The 22,244-nt window shown below is 41.9% G+C and overlaps 1 protein-coding gene and 1 pseudogene across 1 annotated transcript; one reads left to right on the forward strand and one right to left on the reverse strand.

Moving 5' to 3' along the window:
• The first annotated feature begins 737 nt into the window (after positions 1-737).
• On the forward strand, positions 738-1,126 carry LOC147459174 (uncharacterized). The gene is made up of 2 exons (XM_086509780.1): positions 738-752; positions 854-1,126. Exons 1-2 carry the CDS (start codon positions 738-740, stop codon positions 1,124-1,126), a joined length of 288 nt encoding a protein of 95 aa, XP_086365906.1.
• Positions 1,127-19,623: 18,497 nt separating this feature from the next.
• Positions 19,624-21,941, reverse strand: LOC147459175 (uncharacterized; annotated as a pseudogene).
• Between the last annotated feature and the right edge of the window lie 303 nt (positions 21,942-22,244).

Below are 22,244 nucleotides of genomic sequence, written 5' to 3' on the forward strand. Positions count from 1 at the left end.
GCCCGCAAAAGTTTACACCGAAAGTGGATATTGCAAAAGCTTTCTTTACAAGCACTAGAAGGTTGGCCGTTTCGGCAAGTGTTGTTAAACACAACACCTTGGAGAGTGAACGGAGAGCAAAAATGTTGTAGCGACCATTGGGAGAGTAGTCGGCATGGAAAAACACCACGACACCAGTGGGAAGTGTGCCGAGGTAGTGAGCAAGTGCCGCTTGAGGTCCGAACGGTGTCCTCCCCCCCCCCCCCCCCCCCCCCTGACCGTTGTGCCTAGGCGTCAACCTCCAGAACATCCTGCAAAACATAGGTTTTCTGAGATAGGGCACACAATTATGATATAACATTAACAAAACCATTTGTAACAATCAAATGTAAGTGAGCATCTATACCTCTTGTCTACGATCCTCCTCATGGGCATCCGGGTGCAAGTAAAGATCCACGCTTGACTTCCCCTTTGGATCAAGCAAAACAGGTGTTCATTAGAAAAATTTTGGACTCCCCATGGGCCTTGTAAGAATCCCTAATTTCAAGGGATTAAATCCTAAGTTGCTGGTACTTTAGGAGACATCCTAACCCACTAGTAGGCTCTATGGTGGTTTTGGGATCTCATAATTGCATGAACTTTGACTAGCCAAACTTGACTTAAAACTTTTGAAAACTCAAACATAGAGTTTTGTCTTTTGCAATTCTAAAAAAAACGTCCTCAAAATTATGAGCGTTTTAGGAAAACCAATAAGAGGCATGCCATTGGTCAAAGTGAGTTTTTTTTGTGCAAATCTCAATGTAAAAGGACTTTAGAAAAATCCTTTGAATTGTATATCATGATTGTAATTTTTGAAAAAACCAATTTGTAACAGACAGAGTCGGCGAACAAGCGGCGCTTTAACTATGGCGCGTGGTTGTGGGAGCGTCATGGTGGGGCAGTTCGCCATGTGACCAGCGCCCATTGGACCCATAAAGATCTAGAGCCGGCGCGAATCTGTCTTGTAGTGAATGCTGGAGCCACAGCGCGAAACTGTCTTGTAGTGAATGCTGCTCGCGGACTTGCGAGCCCACGACCCAAGTTTCTGGCGCCATCCGTGCATGATAAATTGGCTTGCCAATTGGCTTATAACATGTGGCCAAATTGAGCTGGCTCTATTAAATTTGGAAAGAGATATTCGTGTGGCTTTTATTCATAAAGGCTTATTTTGAAAACTCCTCTCTCTTCCCTCCTTTAAACTTTAACGTCCCAATGCTTTCACACTTTTGGCTCATGTTTTGTTTGAAAAGTGATGACCAATGCGGGCCTACCAGATGGTCAAATAAAACCTCTTTTGTGCATTAAAGAAACCATCCTAGCCCTGAAATTGGTGGGTTTGACCTCAACAAACCACCACAGAGAGGGGACAAGCCATGAAACACCTACATGTCTCTAGGCCCTAGGTGATATCCCAAGCCTCTCCTCATTGGTCAGTTTTTAATCTACCTCTAATTAACAGGGCCCTTGGAGAGTCCAAAGTTTTCCTAATGTGCAACAGGTGGTGGTGAATCCACTCTTGCGCGTTTAGCCAAACACATGGCTTGCACGGCCACAAACTCCTCCTCAAAGACCTTGGCCTGCTCGGCTGCTGTCACCTCGGCTTGTGCGATCGCCACTGTGTCCGCCAAAGTATTCCCCATGGGCAGTAGGAGATCATCATCATGGGAGGTGGTGGTATCAACCTCAAACTTGACATGAGCATCGAGGATGGCGAAACACTCATCCATGCGAAGCTCAAAGGATTTCTCCAGATCGTGCATAAACACAAACTCCTCCCCACCCACCACAATGGAGGAGAAGCGGGTAATCTCTACCTCAGGGATGGCATCCCGAGTGGTGGTTCCTTCTAGCGGTCCCGAGGATTAACCGACTGATGGAGAGGCCTCCAAGAGGCCTTGAATCCCTACAGGGTAGGTCAAGGCAAGCATCCTCTCCTCTGCGGATGAGTCAATGGCCGCGGGCTTGGGGTCCTTCACATCAGCCAATACCCCGCCGATCTGCAAGTCTGGTAGCACTACGTCAGGTCCTGCTAGGCACTCGTGAAGGAGGAAGATCATTATGGCCTGAACAGAGAAAAAAGTGTTTCCGATCCTTCCCTTATGCATTGCTCGCACAACATCAGTTTCAAGCCGCACATATTGTCCGGCGGGTTGTGCTATGGTGACAAAGCGTGCAAGCCGCTGATGAAATGGCATGTCCCCTTAGTAGATGTGGTGGAGAAGGCCTTTAGGGACCCATTTCCCTAGCCGGTTTGGTAACTCAACAATGAATCTCCCCATGCACGTGGAAATGTATGAAGTAATGTGCTCAAGAGATTCAGAGTGGAGGGTCAAAGTGGTTTCCAAATCGGGTTGGGTTGTGAAAAATGCTTGAAGCCTAGGGGTGATTTGCATGCCCAACCTCAGTAAGGAATGCATCTAAAGCACTAGTAGCAGCCATGTCTTCTCTTTGCGTGATTGGGTATGCTAGGTCTCTCTGCAATGCTGGGATGAAAATGGTGAAATGAGGAGGTGTTCCTCCTTATATAGACATATTCCATCTCGAAAAAAATAAAAAATATGCATTTAAAAAATAAATTTACACCACCTTAAAACTTTTCAAAATCTTTAATAAAATATCCAATATATAAACGATTAAAGTTACAAGCCAATTCACTTAGACAATATGATTTTGTCTGTAGCCCAATCTTTGTAAACAAGCATAGTGGCCTCCATCCGCCTTCCAATCTATACAACCAAAAAATGGGCAATCAAAATACAAAAACCCACAAAAAATAAGAAAAGGTAGCTAAGCAAGCACAAAGCAGACCTTGCATTGTTCCAGTTTGAAACTTGCATTACCGACATCCTCTATCCCATTATGATAAAGTGTTCCCGAAGATTGGCAAGAGTCCAATGCGGATTCACTGCAACCACCTCCACCTCGTTATTGGGCATGCGGACACGAATTTCAAAGGATTGAACCTCTTCGGCTGTCAACTGCAAGGGTATCCATTTGCCACATTTGTGCATCCACCTCTCGTAGCTAAACCGTGCATACAAGGTGCACCTTACTTTCAAATACCGAAGGCAAAGTTGTGTGGGGGACACATTGCACTTATAACGGTCACCATCATGCAAACCGTCAACATAGCCCCAATTGACACCTAGGATGGTGTCCATTGCATCTATGTCAACTTCTTTGCAAACAAACATTGTTGGTGTTTCTACAATCGGCAGAGAGCGGAATGCATGCACAAACAAATGAATGGGACAATGCCAACTAAGACCCACCGATCTAGTTGCCTTACCAAACTTTAGGGACCCTTGGAAATCTTGCAGCACCTTGCGCTTGAAAGAAAGAAAAGCCCAATGGTCTGGAGTTGGCCATTCTGCACTCTGCAATGAGGGTGTTTCCACAGCTTCTAACCTACCATAGCTTTGGCTTGACTTCGGCACCACGTACTTGTGGGAGTACATGAATATTCGCTGCTCGGTAAGTTTTTTTGATGAAACATTAGGAAACATAAGCTCCCCAATGTGAGCATGCACAACCATGAACGTGCCTGAGAGGCACTCAAGCGGCTGCTCCTCAATTAAGCTGGATGGAAAAATATCTTTACAAATGCCCTTAGTTAAACATAATGATCACATAAACGTAAACATGACATATGCATGGGATAGCTAAACCATGAAAACTTACAATGAGGTGCAAATTGAGTTGAAGCTCTCTTGAGGTGGATCTCAGCTGCACTGTAGACGTGTTGCACGATGGCTACCATTCCGGGCTTTGTTTCTTTGAATGCCAATAGCCGGCCCTTCCAATGACGTTCCAATACGCCTCGACACCGTACGCGATGAGGTCCAGCACGTGACGGTTGCATGTAGACCCATGCACCCTTCTTGAATACTTGTGGGATCCATACCCCCTCTGAGTCTTTTGTGTTGTGTAACACAATCTCCTCTATCTCTGGTTTGGGCCGTCTATGCGTGGATATGCTTGGGAAGTTGGGCTTACGAAGGGATTTGAAAGAGTTGAGTATTGTGGAGAGAGAATGAGGAGCTGAGGGGAGGGTGAGGTGAGCTGCCTATGGTGGCTATGGTGGCTTTGACAGTGGAGATAGAGAAAGAGGGGAGGAGTGAGAGGTAGAGAGGTAGAGAGGATAGTGGAGTTGTGGGCTATGGAGTGTGGGACTGTAGAGGGTTGGTGGAGGTGTGAGAGAAGGGGGAGCTATGGAGAGAGAGGAAGAGAGTGGTGGAAAGCTTTTGGCTATGGCTGCCTTGACTGTAGAGAGAGAATGGGAGGAGGGAGAAGAGGGAGAGTGTGGGAGAGAAAAGTAATGAGGGAGAGAGAGAAAAGTCGATTTTGGGGGGAAAATTTGACTTTTTAAAGTTAGTTTATGTTTTGGGGCAGTTTTGGAGGCAAATGGGTCAACTTTGGAAATTTTATTTAAAAAATCCAATTTTTAGGGTTTTTAAGCATGCCCGCTTTTTTTTGGGGGGTCCCTCCCTCTTTATGACACCTCTCTCCTCCTATTACCCCCCCCCCAGCCTACATCCCACCTCTCTCTAAGAACCAAGCATTGAAGAGGGAGACAATTACGCTACACCCCTACCATTCTTCCCCCTCTAGGTGATATCCCAAGAGCCTTCTCATTGGTTCTCCCTTAAGCCTTCACTAATCAAAAAGGCCCAAGGAGAGTCCATATTTTTTCTAATGCCTGGTTGTTGACTACCCATCATGAAGGACTTATCTGATGAAGTGTCAGTATCACTACCCTCCTCAATGATTGGTGCTAATGGATCTAGCCTTGCCTCAGTTACACTCTCCTCAGTGGACACTAAGCTACCTTGATCACCTGCCACTTTTTGGTCTCTAGGAATGTGTCTTCCTGATCTTAAATTCATCAAACTTAGCAATGCAATTTATCTCAAATCCAACCACTCACCTGGCGAGGGATCAATTTCCGCACAACTTCTTGCCTTGCCGCTGAATATACCTGTACACAAGCGTTTAATTTCGGCAATCGAATCAAAACATTTAACCGCTAGAGGTGGTCTTAGTAATGATTGGTATAACTGGAGGGTTAACCTCAACCACTACTGTACTTTATACACTTTGGATGTTCTTGATTAGGTCTGCTAATCTAGAACTGTACACCACCCAAGTGTTTATCAGTCTAGAGGTAAAGTCTTAATTCCGCCTTTGCTTCGTCAGAAGGTCAAACAAGGTCCAATTTCACTTCTGAAAGAAGTTCTGGAACTCTTAAGTCAATTGGAACATCACTCTATGTCCACAGTCAGATTTTGACTTCAATAAGACCTTGTAGACATCCTACGCGTAGCATGTCGACCTGCTTTGTTTTGGATGAAATTTGCACTATAGATTCCCCCTTGATGTGCTAAGTCCACAGTTGTTATTTTTTTTTTTAATTTGGACACCTATAAGCTAGTCAACTGATCAGAAATCTATTCCAGCAGCATGATGTTGATCTGATATTTCACCAGTCAAATCAACTCCAATTTGGACCAAAATTGACTAGGAGGCTTTGCCTAAGGCTATACAACACACTGCTATGTCCACAGTCAGATTTTGACTTCAATATCATGCCTTAGATATACTATGCGTAGCATGTCTAACTGCTCACAATTGCTCCAACTTGAAACCACAGACTCCTCTTAAGGTGATGATCACTCTGGTATGCTCACAGTTGGATTTGGAGTGCTAAATCATTGTGAACACATCCTACGCGTAGGATGTCTAAGTGCTCTGTTTTGATTGAAATTTGCACTATAGCTTCTCCTTGATGTCAGCAACCCAATGCTATGCTTAGATTTTAGTTTGGATTTCAAAAGACCCCAAATTTAGCTATTCTAGCCTTTTTCAGTCAAAAAATGCTAAAGTCTGCTTAAAACCCAATTTTCTCACCCAATTGAGATGAAACTTTTCTCATGTACTCAATAAATCATGTAGATCATGCTCATGAAGACATCCTATGGTTTTGGTCTTAAAATAATGCCTTGGGCCCAATTTGGGTAAGAGGTTTGGCACTTTTCGTCTTTTGGCCGTATCCTGTCAAGATATGGTCAAGTTCCCCCTTCCAAGTGAATATAGGGTAATTGCTACCTTCTAAACACATTGGTCAACTCAGATTTTCAAAATTCTCACCAGAACACCCTGTAGACATCCTACACATAGGATGTCTACTGCTCCTTTTCTCTAACTAAAGTGCTACTTTGCCTTCCCTATGCTCTCAGCAAGTGCCAATACGCCTTGCAAGTGCTCTCAATTTAAACCTTTTCTGAACTTTTACATTTTTTGAGTCCGCCTTTTAGCTTTTGGGCAATCCAATAATGGAAAAACACTCAAGTCTATATGTTATTAGGGTGAAACCCACCCTCTGAACACACAGGTGACCTCAATTTCCCCAAATTCCCTGCTAAAAACCCCCTGGAGACATGCTACGTGTAGGATGTCTATTGTCTTAAAATTTAACTTTTTTCTGACTGAAGTACTCCCTATGATTTGCAGTTCTCTCAGAAATACTCACAGAACCTTTTGAACTTCAATTCAACTTCTAAACACTCTTTTCCATCTTTTACAGCTCTTTGATGAGCCTAACAGCAAATATAACATGCATGAAGTGCTCTAGATCATAAATCATGATGTCCTACTTATCCTACTCCTACTCATCATGTGAGATGGTGATTTTGATGTCTCGGTTTCTTCGTGGCCTCCCCGGAATCTCAAGCTATCCTTTCACTGCCTCTACCACTCCAACTCCTACTCTCCTACCTAATACTACCTAAGTCAAGGGATCTAGGCCAGACACTCGCTCCCTAGACTCTTCCTAAGACCTAGAGAGTCCCCCACTCTCTGATCCTATCTAAATGTAAAATAAGACTCTGGCAAGCCAGAGAATACCTATCCTCAAGGACTAGTCTCGGTCACCTACCTAGGGTTTTCGTCCCCAGCAGCAGCGCCAATGTTGGCGGATACGCCGCGACGGACGTCAGCACAACGAGAATTAACTCACCCAACAAGATTTGTCAGCTAAGGATGAAGCTCGACCGGAAGGCACATGGAAGCTAGCATAGGGTGTCAACCTACACTCGACTGACTATTGACTGCTTCCTACAATTTCAAACCCTAATGTTCCAATTTAACCATTTACTCAGTCTAAATGTCAAAATTGGGATACAATTTGGAAGCTTTCGCAAGCCCCACTATTTACAAAGGTGAAATGACGGTTTCTTCTCAATTAAGGAATAATTACAAAGGAAATTAGTATCTCGCCGGGCAATCATCCTCCGTTGAGTGTGTCAAACCGCTAACAATAAGTTGCCCATTGATATCCTTGACACTAGCAAGAAAAGTGTCCATATCATCTTTCTCATGCATAATCTTCGACTCCAGCTCTTTACACAACAAAGCAATTTTAGCCTCATTGCGGCTTGCATAAAGACCTGCTAGAATATCCCATGCCTGTTTTGCAGATTTTGCTGAATGGATGTGAGGAACAATGGTGCGCTTCACAGAAAACGCAATCAATGCATGAACCTACGCATCCTTAACATCCTAACGAGCTTGTATTGCCATAGGCAAAACAACTCTAACAGCTGCAATCCTTGCAGCAAGACCTGCAACATCCTCAACATCGCCTACATCCTCAAAACCAAGATGTACATCAATGCCCTACACAATATTCCAGACGCCCTTTGACACAAGAACGTGTTGCATCATATAAGCCTACATAGGGTAATTGTCCCCATCCAACCTGTCCTCAGCAACAAACATCTTGAACACATCTGTGTTGTTGTTGTCAGCCATGCTAAATGCTGCACCTGATGTGAAAACTGCCCGAAAATAGGAGAAACGGAGCAGGAACACCACGTGCTATATAGCATAAACCATAGAAGACTGTAAGGCACCTGTTATGCAAAAAACGCACTGACAAAAATTATGCACAAAATTACGAAATAGCATGTACAATACTGCCTGTAGTGGAAACGGAGGCCGAAATGAGCTGAAATATTTATCGACGTGCAAATGCTCGCCAAAGCTCACTGAAATCGGAGAAAGTGAGCAGGCGTGTACTGGAGCAGCTTGCGACTAAGCCCTGGAGGACGCAACCTGCTCTGATATCGATTGTTGGAATTAGGGTTGCAGAGAAAGGCACATAGTTTGGAGAAGACGAAGGAAGCTCAAGGCACACAGTAGAGAGTGTGTTACTTAGTGTGCAATGGAAAGATAGATAGCCCTAGAGTGATGGGTGTATATACAATGCTTGGGGGGAAAAACCTCCTAAAGAGGGAAAAAATGCCTCGGCGGTCCTAGTATGTTCACACACATCACTACCACATGTATATGGTAACATTGCAGAGGCTAGTGAGCTTGACTGTTTGCTCACCTTCTTTGCTTGAGACAATGGTTTGCTCTTGGTGGGAGAGTGTTGTGATATCCAACATTGTTTTCCATAGTTTTGGCATGGATATGGAGATGCTTCAGGCTAGAGGCGGTTCTCGCTCACAATCGCGACTGACATGTTGGCACTATGGCCATGATGGGGATATTAGGCACCGTTGCTTCAGGCGTATGAGGTAGTGGAAGAGGCATATGCATGGTGCTACTATGAGGATAGATGCTAGAGAGTATGCATGTGAGGAGCATGTCACTTTTGAGTTTAGCTTTCCTTCAAACTACTTTGTGTCTTGGGATAGCACATTGTCTACGCGTTTTCTACTAGACGAGCTTGTATTTTTCACATGACACCACGTCGTGATTTTTTTTTCTCTTTCTCTAGTGGGAGACCTATTGTGTGCAGTTTGTTGATGGTTCAACATATGACATATAGGGTGCTGGAAATGTATGCATGTATTTACCTAGCAGCACATTGCTTACACTACGAGATGTATGTTATGTACCAGGACTCAGCCAGAGTCTCATTTCAGTGCGTCATTTGCAGAGTAGTGGACATTATGTATTTATTGGAGAGCGGTCATTCCAGATGCATAGGGGGGATAATTGGTGATAGCAAGAGTTGCTAGGAGTGGTCTGGTATACCCTTTGCTTATTTCTAACACAGGAGGTAGTCTTTGTGTATTTGCAGCCATGTTTGGATTGAGAGACGAGTCGTGTCTCTTTTGCATATATGTTGCATGGAAAGCAAGTTGTGCATTTGTTTTGTGGTGACATTCACGCAGACAATGATATCTCTGGGGATGCACAGCTTGGTCAGTCATCAATTTAGGTGACATCAATTGAGCCAGAGATAAATGCATTGCTCTATGATGTTTCTAATATGTTTGAGGACAAGAATGTCCTTCAGACAGCTGTGTCTGATTGTAGTGGTGTTGATTTTTCAATTTTGCAATCATTCTTAGGCAAATATGGCTTTGCCAGACGATGCTGACATGGTGATGCATAGTCAAGTGGTTCTTGGTGAGGATGCATATGGCACTGAGGTTGCTGATAGGGATAGGTTGGTACACATAGTGTATGTTTTGTTGGATTTTGGGTCTCTCATGTTTGACATTTTGGTCTCAAGACCTGATCTTGCTTATGCGGTTGGTGCATTTGCAGTGGGAGTTGTCAGTTGTGCGATGACTGACACTAACATTGTGCATTATGGATCCATGCAGGTCGTCACTTGATACCTGCATTAAGAGTGTCATTGTGGCTCTAGTTCTAGTGGTATGCATGTTGAATTTCCACTAGAGTGGTTACAGATGCACTCACATGTTTGGAGTGAGTTAGTGGGCATAGGTTGAGAGCCGTCTTCTCCCATCTCTTGTATATACTAGTTGTAGGCTAGTGTTCTTGCCAATTATCAACACAGAGCCTTTAGTGGGAGAATGTTAGGTAAAGGTGGTGTGCCTCACCGTGCTTTGCTCGTGTCCGCCGGCCATTGTCCTATCGTCCACATTTATCTCCTTATTCTTTATACAGACTAAGAATAAAGATCTCTCACTCATTCTCACACAGTGCTCATACAGTGAGATTTGGGAGCTCCACCCCACATCCTTGTGTTGTGCTCTCTCCCCCCCTCTCTCTCTCTCTCTCTCTCTCTCTCGCACTCTCTCCATCTTTGTTGCATACATGCACGTCTACAATCCATTCCTTCACAATCCTTACATACATTGAAGCCTTTGAAGACATCCACAAAGCCAAACACCCTTGGGAGATGTTCTTAGAAGGAATGAACAACATCAACTGCAACATGGAAACAAAAGCTCCCTCAAAGAATATCATGATGGAAATGTATGCACAACTGATGTTCCTACCTTCCCATTATATGTAGACATTTAAAGAATCCTTCATGATGGGGTTTTTTTAGATGGACTCCACCATCTTCAACCCACTCACTAAAGTTCTGCAGGCAAGGCATGTAGCACATAAGAGTATATTTCTCAACAACGCATTCAGAGGTTTGTCAATTAAATCCAACATCATTGCCAAAGTAGCAAAGTTTAACAAGATCACAAAGACAATGGAAAAATGGTAGTTTGACTACTGAAGAGCATCCAAGAATTTCACGAGAATGTGCAATAGATAGGAAGGGAGGAGTGTATGGCTGATGCAGTTGACGGGCATCCTCCTAGTCGATCACACATTGTCTAAGTAACTTTTTATCTAATTCATCCTATTTTTTTTTAAAGCCTTGTAATTGAGTCTATGTAATTTTGATCCAAATGCTCTATACAATGAGCTCTAATATTTTGTCTCATGAGCCCAAAGCCAAGTGAGCTAGCCGTTGGCCAAGGCCTAGATATACAGCTCAAAAGCTTTAGTTTGATTTTGTTTCTTGTAACATTATCTTGAGTTTGAGCAGCTCTGTGTACGTACGACTATAAGTAACTACTCAGCTATGACTTGTAGTCCATTTTCCTCTTGATCTGCTTATTCAAATTCAATTTCGAGAGTTACATTGTGCTCCTTGTCTCATGCTCTTTTAATTGAGTATAAGCATTTCAAGTTTTGATGTGGTTCGTGACTACACGTCCGTGAGTCTTATTTGCAAATTTGAGTGCTAAACCATAGGAGAGTGTTTTTAGACCTTAGGGAAACCTATCTGGAATATTCTATTGCCTTTTTTTGTGATGTGGACCACGATAGGTCATAATTTTGGTACTTTGTCAGATGACCATCAGACTTTCTAGACTTGTGTCCATATACCTAATATAGCATCCCTTAAAGTTTCATGACGATTCGAGCTTTGACAAAATGGTGTGATGACCTAGAGTGATGAGAAAGGACATAGGTAGACTTTTTTATCAAAGAGTGGTGGTTAGATTGTTGGGTTGATATGTTTGCTTGCTAAGTTCACTTCTTGAGGTTGAGACTCTCAAAGAGTATCCATGCCCTATCTGAGTCACTTCCTTGACTAATGACATTTTGTGTTAGTGCCAAATAGCTATGCTATAGACGTCCATCATTGCAGTGACCTGCTAACAACTCACACATTATGATGAGTTCTCTATCCACATCCTGTGTTCTCTCTCTCTCTCTCTCTCTCTCTCTCTCTCTCTCTCTCTCTCTCTCTCTCTTTGCACACACACAGCATTCATGCACTCACATTTGGAATCGGAGTGCATGGTGATCAAGCACAACGGTGTTGAGAGCTTCAAGATGATAACTTTCTTGCTCTCAGCAGTGGAGAGATCAAGAAATCTCGGAAGCTTTGTGAGAACAAATGGGAGCTTGTGAGCTCAGTGGAGAGTGATATATGCTCATGTGGAAGCTTAGAAGACAATGCGGAAGATAGTGTGTAGGTGAAGGTGTTGCCTTAAATAATGTATTATTATGTATGTACAGTAGCACTGTGTTCAAATTTGTTTTTTCCTTGTAGATTGCAGATCTTAAAATTTTGCCCTCCACACCCTTTTGTTTTGACATGGTCTACAACTTTGTAGAAGAAACTTGTTGCAAATTCCTCATGGATTTGCTGATATTCATCTCAGGCTGATTGTATGTAGGAAATTTTAGATTTTTAATTTTTGCACAGTGTGTGAGTTTGATGCATATTTGGAAGCATGGAAAGTGTTCAAAAGTTAGGTGCATAAATTCTTAGGTTGAAGATGCAATTTCAGCTTATAGATAGCTTGTGATTTGAGAGTTTTGGTGGATTTAAGTAAAGAAGAAGCAGGTAGATTTGGCCGACAAATATCCATTTTTGGCTGAGGTGAAGTTATTGACATTTGCACTATAGGTGGAGCTTCCTTCATGGGTTTTTACAAGACGCTTTGGCAGTGATTTTGTGCTTCAATTCATGGTCTTTGTGGATGGATTTGCATATGGTTATGGTGCATGGTTGATGCCCATTGTACATGCATTTTGGCGAGCACTTTTGAGTGCATGTGAGCTCTCTTGAGAGCATTATTTTTGCATTAATCATTTTTTTTAGATTGCACCTCTTTTGGCGCTTATTTATGTGGGTCATTGTGTTTAACACTAAAGACTTTGACTTTCCTCTTCAAGAGGTAGACCCACACCTTTCAAGTAGAGTCATCTATGAATGTCAAGAAATATAATGCCCACCCTAGAGATTTGTGATTTGTGTAGCATAGGCCAACATAGAATGCTATGAACCAAATCTAGAGGATTCCATAACTTTCTATCCAAGGGCGAAGTGGTAAGCCTAGTCTATTTCTTGTATATGCAATGCTCACACAAAATGAAATCAAAATAGTTTAATGTGGGGATATAGGCAAAACACTGTAATTGCTTCATTTGTTTTTAACTCATATGGCCAAGCTAGCTATTCCACAACTCAGCAGAAGGCAGCTTGGCCACATAGACATAGTTCTCTTCCATGCTAAAGACATACAAAGATATAATGAACCACACTTTAGGCCCTTCTAAATGACCAAATTTCCCTTGCAAATCATCCATGAACCATTTCCAAAAACTGTAGTATATCCAAGATCATCAAGTTGTCCCGCTAAAACCAAGCTCTTAGTTAGCTTTTGCACATGTTTAACACCTCAAAGCATGAACACAGTACCATTATGCATACATATCTTCACATCTCCAATGTCACATATCTCAAGTTGATAAGAATCACCTAGCTTAATGGAACCATGTGTAGAAGCATAAATGGAGAACCATTCCTTGTGAGGAGTAACATGAAAAGTGGTACACCTAAGTCAATGATCCAATTCTATGCGTAGAATTTGTCAAGAGCTAATAGTGCCTTTGGAATCAAGTCAGAAGTGAAGAATAAAACATTTGACGTCTGTTGCACGTGAGGATCAACATCCACATGTGATGACTCAACAACATTTAACTCCTCTATCTTCACACTACTCTTAGGAGGTGCATGACTTATGACAGTGGATTTACCCTTCTCTTTTTGTAATAAACTGCAATCTTTCTTCATGTGTTCTTTCTTATGATAATGGTAGTATTTAATGTTCCTCATGTCACGTCCATGACTCTTGCTACCCGTATTCTTGCGATCCCGAGAACGATCGTGACTATGACTATGACCTTGATTTTTTGGCTACTTTCACTAGCCATATGACCTTGATTTTTTTTGGCTACTTTCACTAGCCATATGTACATCACCATGCCCACTGGTGTCAAGAGATTGCTGTCAAATCTCTTTTGTGAGTAAAGCACTAGTAACATCACTAAAAAAAATCTTCCCTTGAGAGGTGTAGTTACTAGTGGCATTGTATAACAAGAATATGGCTTTCATTTCATCATCAAAATTCATCCCTTTAGAAGTCAACTATGTGAAAACACTATTGAACTGGTTTAAATGCAAATTGACATTTCTACCCTCTTTCATATTTAAGCATATCAGCTTATTTATCAGAAACACTTTATTTGATGCACTCTTACCATCCGAAGCTGAGCATAATGACTCCCTTTTTGCAGTAGTCTTGTCCATAATAGTAAAGAAAATGGACTCACCAAGGTGTAGACAAATGGTCACCATAGCACGAGCATCAAGATCCTCCCACTCATCATCAGTGTAAACACCCTCTCTATGCTCTTTCAATGGCATTCCAAGGCCCTTATTGACCAAGACATCAAGCATACCCTGCTTCCATATTGTGAAGTTTGTGCCATTAAACTTTTTGATATAATACTCTTCTTTCTTCAAAATTTCACTATAAATTTTACAAATGATTGGTGGTCAGATGCCTTTGGTGCATCCGACAGGAGTAAGAGGTACATCGCCTTTACCCCAACATAAATAATGTTTTATAAAATACGAGCGCACATGCCCAAAGATTGCACGTGTAGTGATTTGATGTGGCAAATACATAGCTAGATCAAGCAAAGCCCAAAATATTAGGCACAGCTAAGGATTCTCAATCAAATGCAAACTAACCCCACTGTCCACATTACAAGGGATTGATGCAGCATATTCGACTTTAAAAAGGAAAAACAAAGACCTAGAGATGGAGTTTAAGCTTGGGAAAATGTAGGGAGAGAGCTTTCAATAAGCTTTATGCAGGAGGAGGAATCCTACCTCAGAGAGATATAATAGTTAAAGGAAGATTGGTAAAAGGAAAAGGACTCTACCAAAGGCAAACAACTAGGGACAAAAGCAGAACCACTAGAGCATTTGATGAAATATTTAGAGGCACTGCACTTTCTACAATGCATGGAAGAAACATGTGGGACCTCATCACTTCCAAAGGTAGCTCCTTTAGAGATAAAATACAGCTCTTTAGAGATCCTAGAAGGCTTGATCATTGAAATATAAAAGGCTCTCAAAGCGAAGATATTATAAAAAATGAAGCACATATGGAAGGAAGAAATAAAGTGGGAGGAGAGATTCTCCATTCCATCAATGCAGTATGTTGAAAATGAGTACATCATAACCTTAATGCCAAAAAATGACTTGTAAGAGCATTGGACTTTGTGTGGGATCAATTGGTCCACCTATCCACCCGCTCTTACTACGGACAAAGATAATCTCACTTTGTTGGGAGCGAGCCAAAGCACGTCCATCCCATACCACACTACGAATAAGCTACTTTGCCTCCTTCCATGAGTGTGAGCTTTGAAGGACTCCCAAATACCAATAGGTGGTAGGAAATCACCACCAACCATACCACTTTAGATGCCACACCTCTGCAGTGCCATACATAGTGTTTAAACTAAGCTACAACAAGGTACTCGATGTGCTAGTTGTGAATGTTAGTTTAACCACCGATACAGTAATTGTGTAGATGAGCCTAACTAAAAGAAGACTTAGGAAACACCCCCAATTTAGTATAGTGGTATGTCATCGTCACTTTCTATTAGACTATGTGATTTAAGTGGGTCTAGTCTTGTATCAAATCTTCTAGGAGAAACATAGCAAATGAGTCCAACCATACCATAGCATCGCGTATATGCATAAACAATCCTTCCCAAGACAATCAAGTTGTACACAGTCCCTACCCTTGTATGTTTGACATAATCCATCTACCAGAAACCATTCCTCAATCTAAAATCAAACCGTAATTATCCATATTTTATATCTCATCACATGGGTGAGCACTCCAATCCACTTTGGGTGATGCACAATCATCGTGACAAACCACTTTAGAAATCCAAGAGCCACATTTGCTACCACAACCAAAACCCATAACCATATTCATAAGGGAAACCTTAGCCCTTGACCATAACCATAACCATCAATGAAACCAACTCCCACACTTGGAGTCTTAATTGCAATCATTGTTGGCAACTAATCTAGCACACATAGTCCTTACAGATGAATTTTTTATGCAAAAGGATTTGACTAGTGAATAAACATAATCTCAAATCACCAATTTAAAAGCTTTTAACCATATGCAAGTGACACACCACAACCACACATCACTCTTCTTCCACATAGATCTAGTTTTGACTTGGAAGGATAGAAAGTAGTACACACATGCACATGAAACATCCACACCTATCCTTTGAGGTTCCATTCACAATATAAAATCATCACAATACTACAATAGTGTGCATATTCCAAAGGCATCTTTCCCCAATGGTGTTTTTCTCTTTGGTTATCTAGGTATTTGATCATAATATCTGGATCCCTCACCTCCTCCTTCCCTTGCACATGACTTGATCAAATAATCAGCAAAGATAGCAATCATGTTGCTACAACAAACAATGCCTCAACAAAGACTCGCATATTTAAGCTTTTTGAAACTTTGGAACTTCAAGATGCTATAGCAGGATGAACCTCACCAACAAATTCATCGACCAATGAAGACAACAAAGCCTTCAACAACCAATAAATAACCTTCCAATTTCCACAGACACTTCTAAAAAATGCCCGCAGATGGGCACTAAAGTTGGAAGGGGGAATCTTAATTGATGTGATGTCAGTTAACAGGATTTGGCTAAAGGCAACTAACATCTACACATCAAGGATGGATACAATGAAGCATCAAGGATTGGATGCACACATTTTTGCAATGTGGCATTGTATTACATTTTTTAAATTAATTTTCAACCATTATAATAATTATGATGTGATACAAGTTCCTAGACCATGTTGGACACCTTTTGAAGGAAAACACATGCCAAGAACGATCCCTACCATATAGGTCTTTAATTGTTTACAAAGGTGACCACTAAAGGTGAATCCTCAAGTCCACACAGGAAAATTAAACATGGAGAATGAAAAATTAGCAGAGGAGGTATCCTATGCAGTAACTTCTTCTCCTCCCAACCACTCTCTATATAGCCATTGGCCTAGAGACCCTTGAATTTCATGCTTAGCATAGGGCCTTTCTCACTGGTCCTATCATTGCCCATCCGTAACTGCTATCTTACAGAAATGCACGACTAAGTCACTTGCATCAAGAAAAGGTGTGCAACACCATTGTACAAATTAAAAGAAAACCTTTGGTTTTATCTCGTCCAAGAAACCTTGGTTTTAGCTTGCACACCCGAAATCCATAATTAGATTTCAAAAGGATACTGCTTAAACTACGAGGTAGATGAGTACCATCATACATTACCCTACTGCAATGAATATTGATTGTAAGAAGACTCTACTACCCATTTGTAGTTGAAAACTTCTTTCTCAGAAAGCATAAGTGTGAAGGGGTCACCTAAATGACCATCAACATGTATGGAGTGATTTTTCAATCATAAGTTGGATCATACCTTTTAAAAAATGCAACTTCTATAGACACAACTGTTTCTATAGACTAAGCAAGAGATCCTCTCAAGCTGGAATCTTACTCACAACTTGATCATTTGAACAATCATATCTCCCCATTGAGAGAAACATTGGCAAAACCCCAAAAGAAAGTAATCATATTAATATTCTTTGGTTTTCCTTTTGTTTAAAATATTCCTTGCATAGAATTCAGAAAATGTATGACCAACAACACAATGGTGAATATGTGGGTGCAACCAGAACTACAATGGAATGAAGTGATTGCCTACCTTGAGGCTCTCTTAGAAGGTTCATGTTTTCAAATGAACTTGTTGCTTGATAGCTAAACCATGTCTGTCACTCACCTAACATTTGAAGAAGAAAAAAAACTTTTGTAGTGTATGCACCTTATGAATAGAACCAATGATATGTATAGTGCCTATCGATACATCTATATGCAATGAGTATAAGCAAATTTACCAAACTCAAGTTATATTTATTTGTAGAAGGTTAAAATTGTGGTTAACTCTTGCAACAACTTCAAAGAGTCATCAGCAAAAATCGCTGGAAACAAACAAGATCTTGCCTATTTTGAAGTGATTATGCAACTCTAGTGCATGCTGATACCACCAAGTAATGCAAATCCATCCTTTTGATTATCAAGCAAATAACCAACCATCAGGTGGCATCAATGTCATTGACATAGTTTCTTGCACCAAAGTGGAAGCATAAAAACTGCTTGGGTGGAATGAAGTCCACCTTACTAGCACGCCTTGCATGCCACACATCATAAATAGATGGATAAGCCCTTAGCGACAATGACGGCCTCAAAAGCTGGAGCCGATATCCCTAGTGCCTTGACCTATCTAGAACTAGCAGTGATATATTCAATTATGATTTGACCTTGTCCTACATAAAATGTGAACTCGTATCTTAATTTCCTTAGCCCTTGGAGCTTTTTCATAGATCCTATCTCAACGAACATGGGGTAGAAGCCTTGCTTCCCATTATCTCCTCCAAAGCCCCTTGCTTAGCAAGGCATGAGATCTTTCGAAATTAGAGATAAAAAATGCATAAAAACAATAGTAACTTGAAATTTTCCAAACTTGTAGCCCATCTTGTACATATTACCTTCGAATCCAAAAGCAAATGTTCGCTTGAAAATGAATTTTGAATCCATAATTTTACAATGTAGTAAGAAGTATCAACTAATGTATCACCTCAAAGGTGACAAGCCTTGCCTTTACTTCCAATCTTGCTCATAGCCGTGGATTGTGATATACCTGAAGCACATCCTATGTTCTTGGTGAGCCCCTTGGCTTGGTCATATCAGATAACCATTCATATACACTTGTAAAGCCCCCAAGTTTGTATATTGATAACATATCGCAAACCTTGAAAGCAAGCATTCCATATCTAGGAAAGATAATGACATCTCAATAATAAAAACTTGTCAAGCTTCTATCTTTGGAGCCTTTTGAGTTGTCACATGATGTGCATTATAAAACTCTTCAAGGGCCAAGCTTGTCATTTGCTTATGTTCTGTTGTTAAGCTTTGCTCGACTGTCAAAAAATTACCTTGGAGATTGATTGAGCCTTGCTCCACCGTAACAATGGACAACTGGCAAAGTGGAAAAAATTTGATCTTGGCAATCCTCAACAACTAATTGACCTTGCATGCCATAGTGGAAACATAAAGAGTATTTGCAACTAATGCATGTCATAATTGGACTATTGCACTCATAAAGTGCACCTTAGATGATCCAATGTTGAGAGTAGATATCTCAATAAACTTAGCTAGCATGCTTTGCCTGACTTCAAAACCTTGCTTACATAAGCAAACTTTGCTTTTCATACTTGGATTATGGAGAGATTTGCTATGTTCAATAAGTTTAGAATTTAGAACTTTAATTTTAACTTGCTTATGGATTGCACCAAAGTCGAGCGGTGGCTACCTTAGCCTCCTTGTTCTTGCAACCCTTGACTTGACTTGCATCCGAAGTTCAAAAGGAATCGTTGCTCCAAACAAGTCCAAAACACATCGTATGTTAAGGCCATTGTTTATGCCTTGCATGTTCTGCTCGTATGCTTGGCACTTTGCATGTAAACCAAAAATAGATGTTTTATTTCCTTCCTTGCCATGCCCTCAAACGGCTTTGGAAGACTTTGGAAACTTTGTCGATTGTCCCTTGACAATATCTCCTTGCCGGAAGCCTTGTCAAAATTGATTCCAATGCCAATAATTTTTCCTAGATTGGTGTCGAATTTTGGTGCCCCACAATTACTTTGCAAGACCATCCAAAGTAGTGAAAAGCCAAGGGCGGTTTTGCAAGCCTTAAAAACTTGCCAAAAACCAAACTTCTTGTAGAGATTATAATATACTGCGGTTTGCGAACTTTGACCTGTGTTTTGCTATAATTTATCATGAATTTTGTATCATCAAAAACTTCTGTGAGTACAAGGCAACCGTCCATTGGCCGCTTGTGACCTTCGAATCTTGTCTGATGTCAATTTGCTTACTTGTGGAATTTGAACAAGCCCTTGTCCATCTCCAAAGAGTAAAGAAATAGGGCTCGAAATCGCTCTGATACCAGTGAAAAGCCAATAGTAGTGTTGACACATGCCCTTCTCCTTCCAACCACTCTTAAATTGCATACTAGAAAAATACCAGTTTCAATGTCATCTACGTTGCCATTGCAAACAGCCCTTCTTGTGCGTGTCTGAAGCACTGCGGGTAGGCTTTGGAGGCAGGCAGCCAGCACCTCCACCATGAGGTAATGTATGGATGTAGAGATGGCAGCAAGGGAGAATGCACTGAATCAGGGAGATACCTGCCTGATAGAGCACACTTCCATTGTCCATGAAAACACATGGCTGTGTTTCTGTAATTGTCTCATTCTAGTCTCCAAGTGCATATCCAGAATGTCCGCAGGGCTGATCACTTGGATGCCACACCTAGAAGCTTTCTGCTGCCAGGACCTGTTGTCAGACCAGTTCGAGTTTGCAAAACCCATAACAAGATCATCAACCAGACAGTTTCTATCATGTAATCAGAGATACAATGACTTGTGGTGCTTTTTGTACCTTCTCTTGTTCAGCAAGGATGACCACAACGATGTGGAGGAGGCTTTCAAGTATGTCTCTTTAGAACAGACAGTGGGTGCATGCATCTCATCCACCACTGTGACCCTTCCATCGTTGCCATAGTCCTTTTGGATGTTTTAAACAATTTTACCTCTACTATGCCCGATACATTAAGAAGCGAAAGAATCGTGAGACTCCAGCAACATAGCCACATCTGGGGCTCCTTTTTTATCTAAAACCTCGTAGACAGCGTTGTTTTTACCATAGCATGCTTGATCGGACAATTTCAAGAAAGTCTCCAAGGCCTGGTTAGGTTTGCTTTTGGCTTTCTTGATGCATCTCTGAATTGCCAGTCTTGCAGAGTACCCTTCAAACAATTTCTGGACAGTGTGTGGGTCCTTCACTGGTATGCGTATAACTCCTGCACTTAGATTTACTTGAAGCAATGCCGCACTCACTGGCATTTGCATCATCATGGAACATCCCATGACTTTCGAATAAATCATCAGAAAAAGGGCTTTAGCTGGCAACAAGATCGGCCAGTAAATGAGCACAAGCAGTGGAGGCTTTGACATGCGAACTAACAAGGTAGGCAGAGTATGTGCTAGCATTGTACAGGTCAACATAAATCCATAGAGGGGACTAATCAAGAGGGGCATGATGAAGCTACAATAGACTGTGGCTTTGAGAATAAAGCTGATCTGCTTCCATAAAGTGGGATGTAATGGACAATGCGGGCCTGCTGTAAGGTGAAGCACAAAATTCATGACCTTCCGGCGCCAGTAGAATGGATGGGTGTCGAACAGAAGCGATGAAAGGGGTCGGTTATCACACATGGCTAGTGATCTCAGCCAGCGACCGAGACAAATGAATCCAAACAGTATTATACTTACATTTGTACAAGGCACTAGATATAATGATGTGTAGGATGAGTAAATTGCACTGTCTAGCATCGTTGCTAATAGTATGACTTCTGAAGGCGATCTTGAAGCAACATTCTGTAGTCTTACACAGGTAGTGCACTCCAGCCCGTCCCAGCTCCATGATAGCACCTGCTTCTCTGCTCCTGACGTGGCCTGCCCCGTTTGGAGTTGCTGCTAGCGCATTGCGACACAAGCTGCTACATCTGATGTCATTTCATCCATGGCTAACGATTGGATGCGGAGAATTAATATGAAACAAGCAAGCTCCACTTCCAGATGGCCGAAAAGAAAGCTTATAATTTTGTAAGACTTGACTCTTTCTGGGTAGGTTGTGTAGTATGTAATATTGAAGGTGAAGGTCATGAGGAGCAAAGCTGTGCCGGTGAAATTGCTCCACAGCTGGCTGCGGTCGGTGGAAGCAATAGAGGGCATGCAAGCTCCTATGAATGCACAGGCAAGGACAGAACCTGTCACATGGAATAGCTCGGGGATGAGTTCTTCCTGCTCGCCATCAAAGTACAGTTTGAGGCCCTTGGCCAGAATGCCGAGGAGGGCCAAGGTGCCGGCATTAAGGGCGGTTGAAGCGGGTTGGGTAGCAGGGGAAGAGCCAAAGTCTTCTAGAAATGCATTTCCAGAGAAGTTGTATGCCCAAGAACATCAGAATGAAGGATGCAAGATAAGAAACTTCAAGATTGCTAAAAGTGAGTAACCCGATGGAAGGAGTTTGCAGGCGGAGGTGGCGCTGGGTTGTAGTCTTGTTGGCTATCCATTTTCACAGTTAGGCAAGGTATTAGGTGGTAGACCGAGAGGGGATAATATCCCTGCATGGCACCCTCAAGCCCTCATTGAGATGGACATCTGAGTCGACCTGCCACAATCGATGCTCATTGCATTTGATGATGGAGAATGCTTCGAACAACCCCTAAGCTATAAGTACCTGCCCAACGCTTGCTTTCACTGCGGAGTGAAAGGGCACTTCGTTCGGGATTGCCCCAAGAAAAACCCCAAGGCCGAACAAGCCCCCACGAACTCTACCCCGCAGAAGAGCTCCCCTCCTGCACTTGCGAGTGCCCCTGCCCCCACTCCCTCTAAGCTAGAGAAAGTAGCTACAAACAAAACTGCTACAGACA

This window comes from Adiantum capillus-veneris, chromosome 4 (assembly GCF_014529385.1).
Source record: "Adiantum capillus-veneris isolate H3 chromosome 4, ASM1452938v2, whole genome shotgun sequence".
Lineage (NCBI taxonomy): Eukaryota > Viridiplantae > Streptophyta > Polypodiopsida > Polypodiales > Pteridaceae > Adiantum > Adiantum capillus-veneris.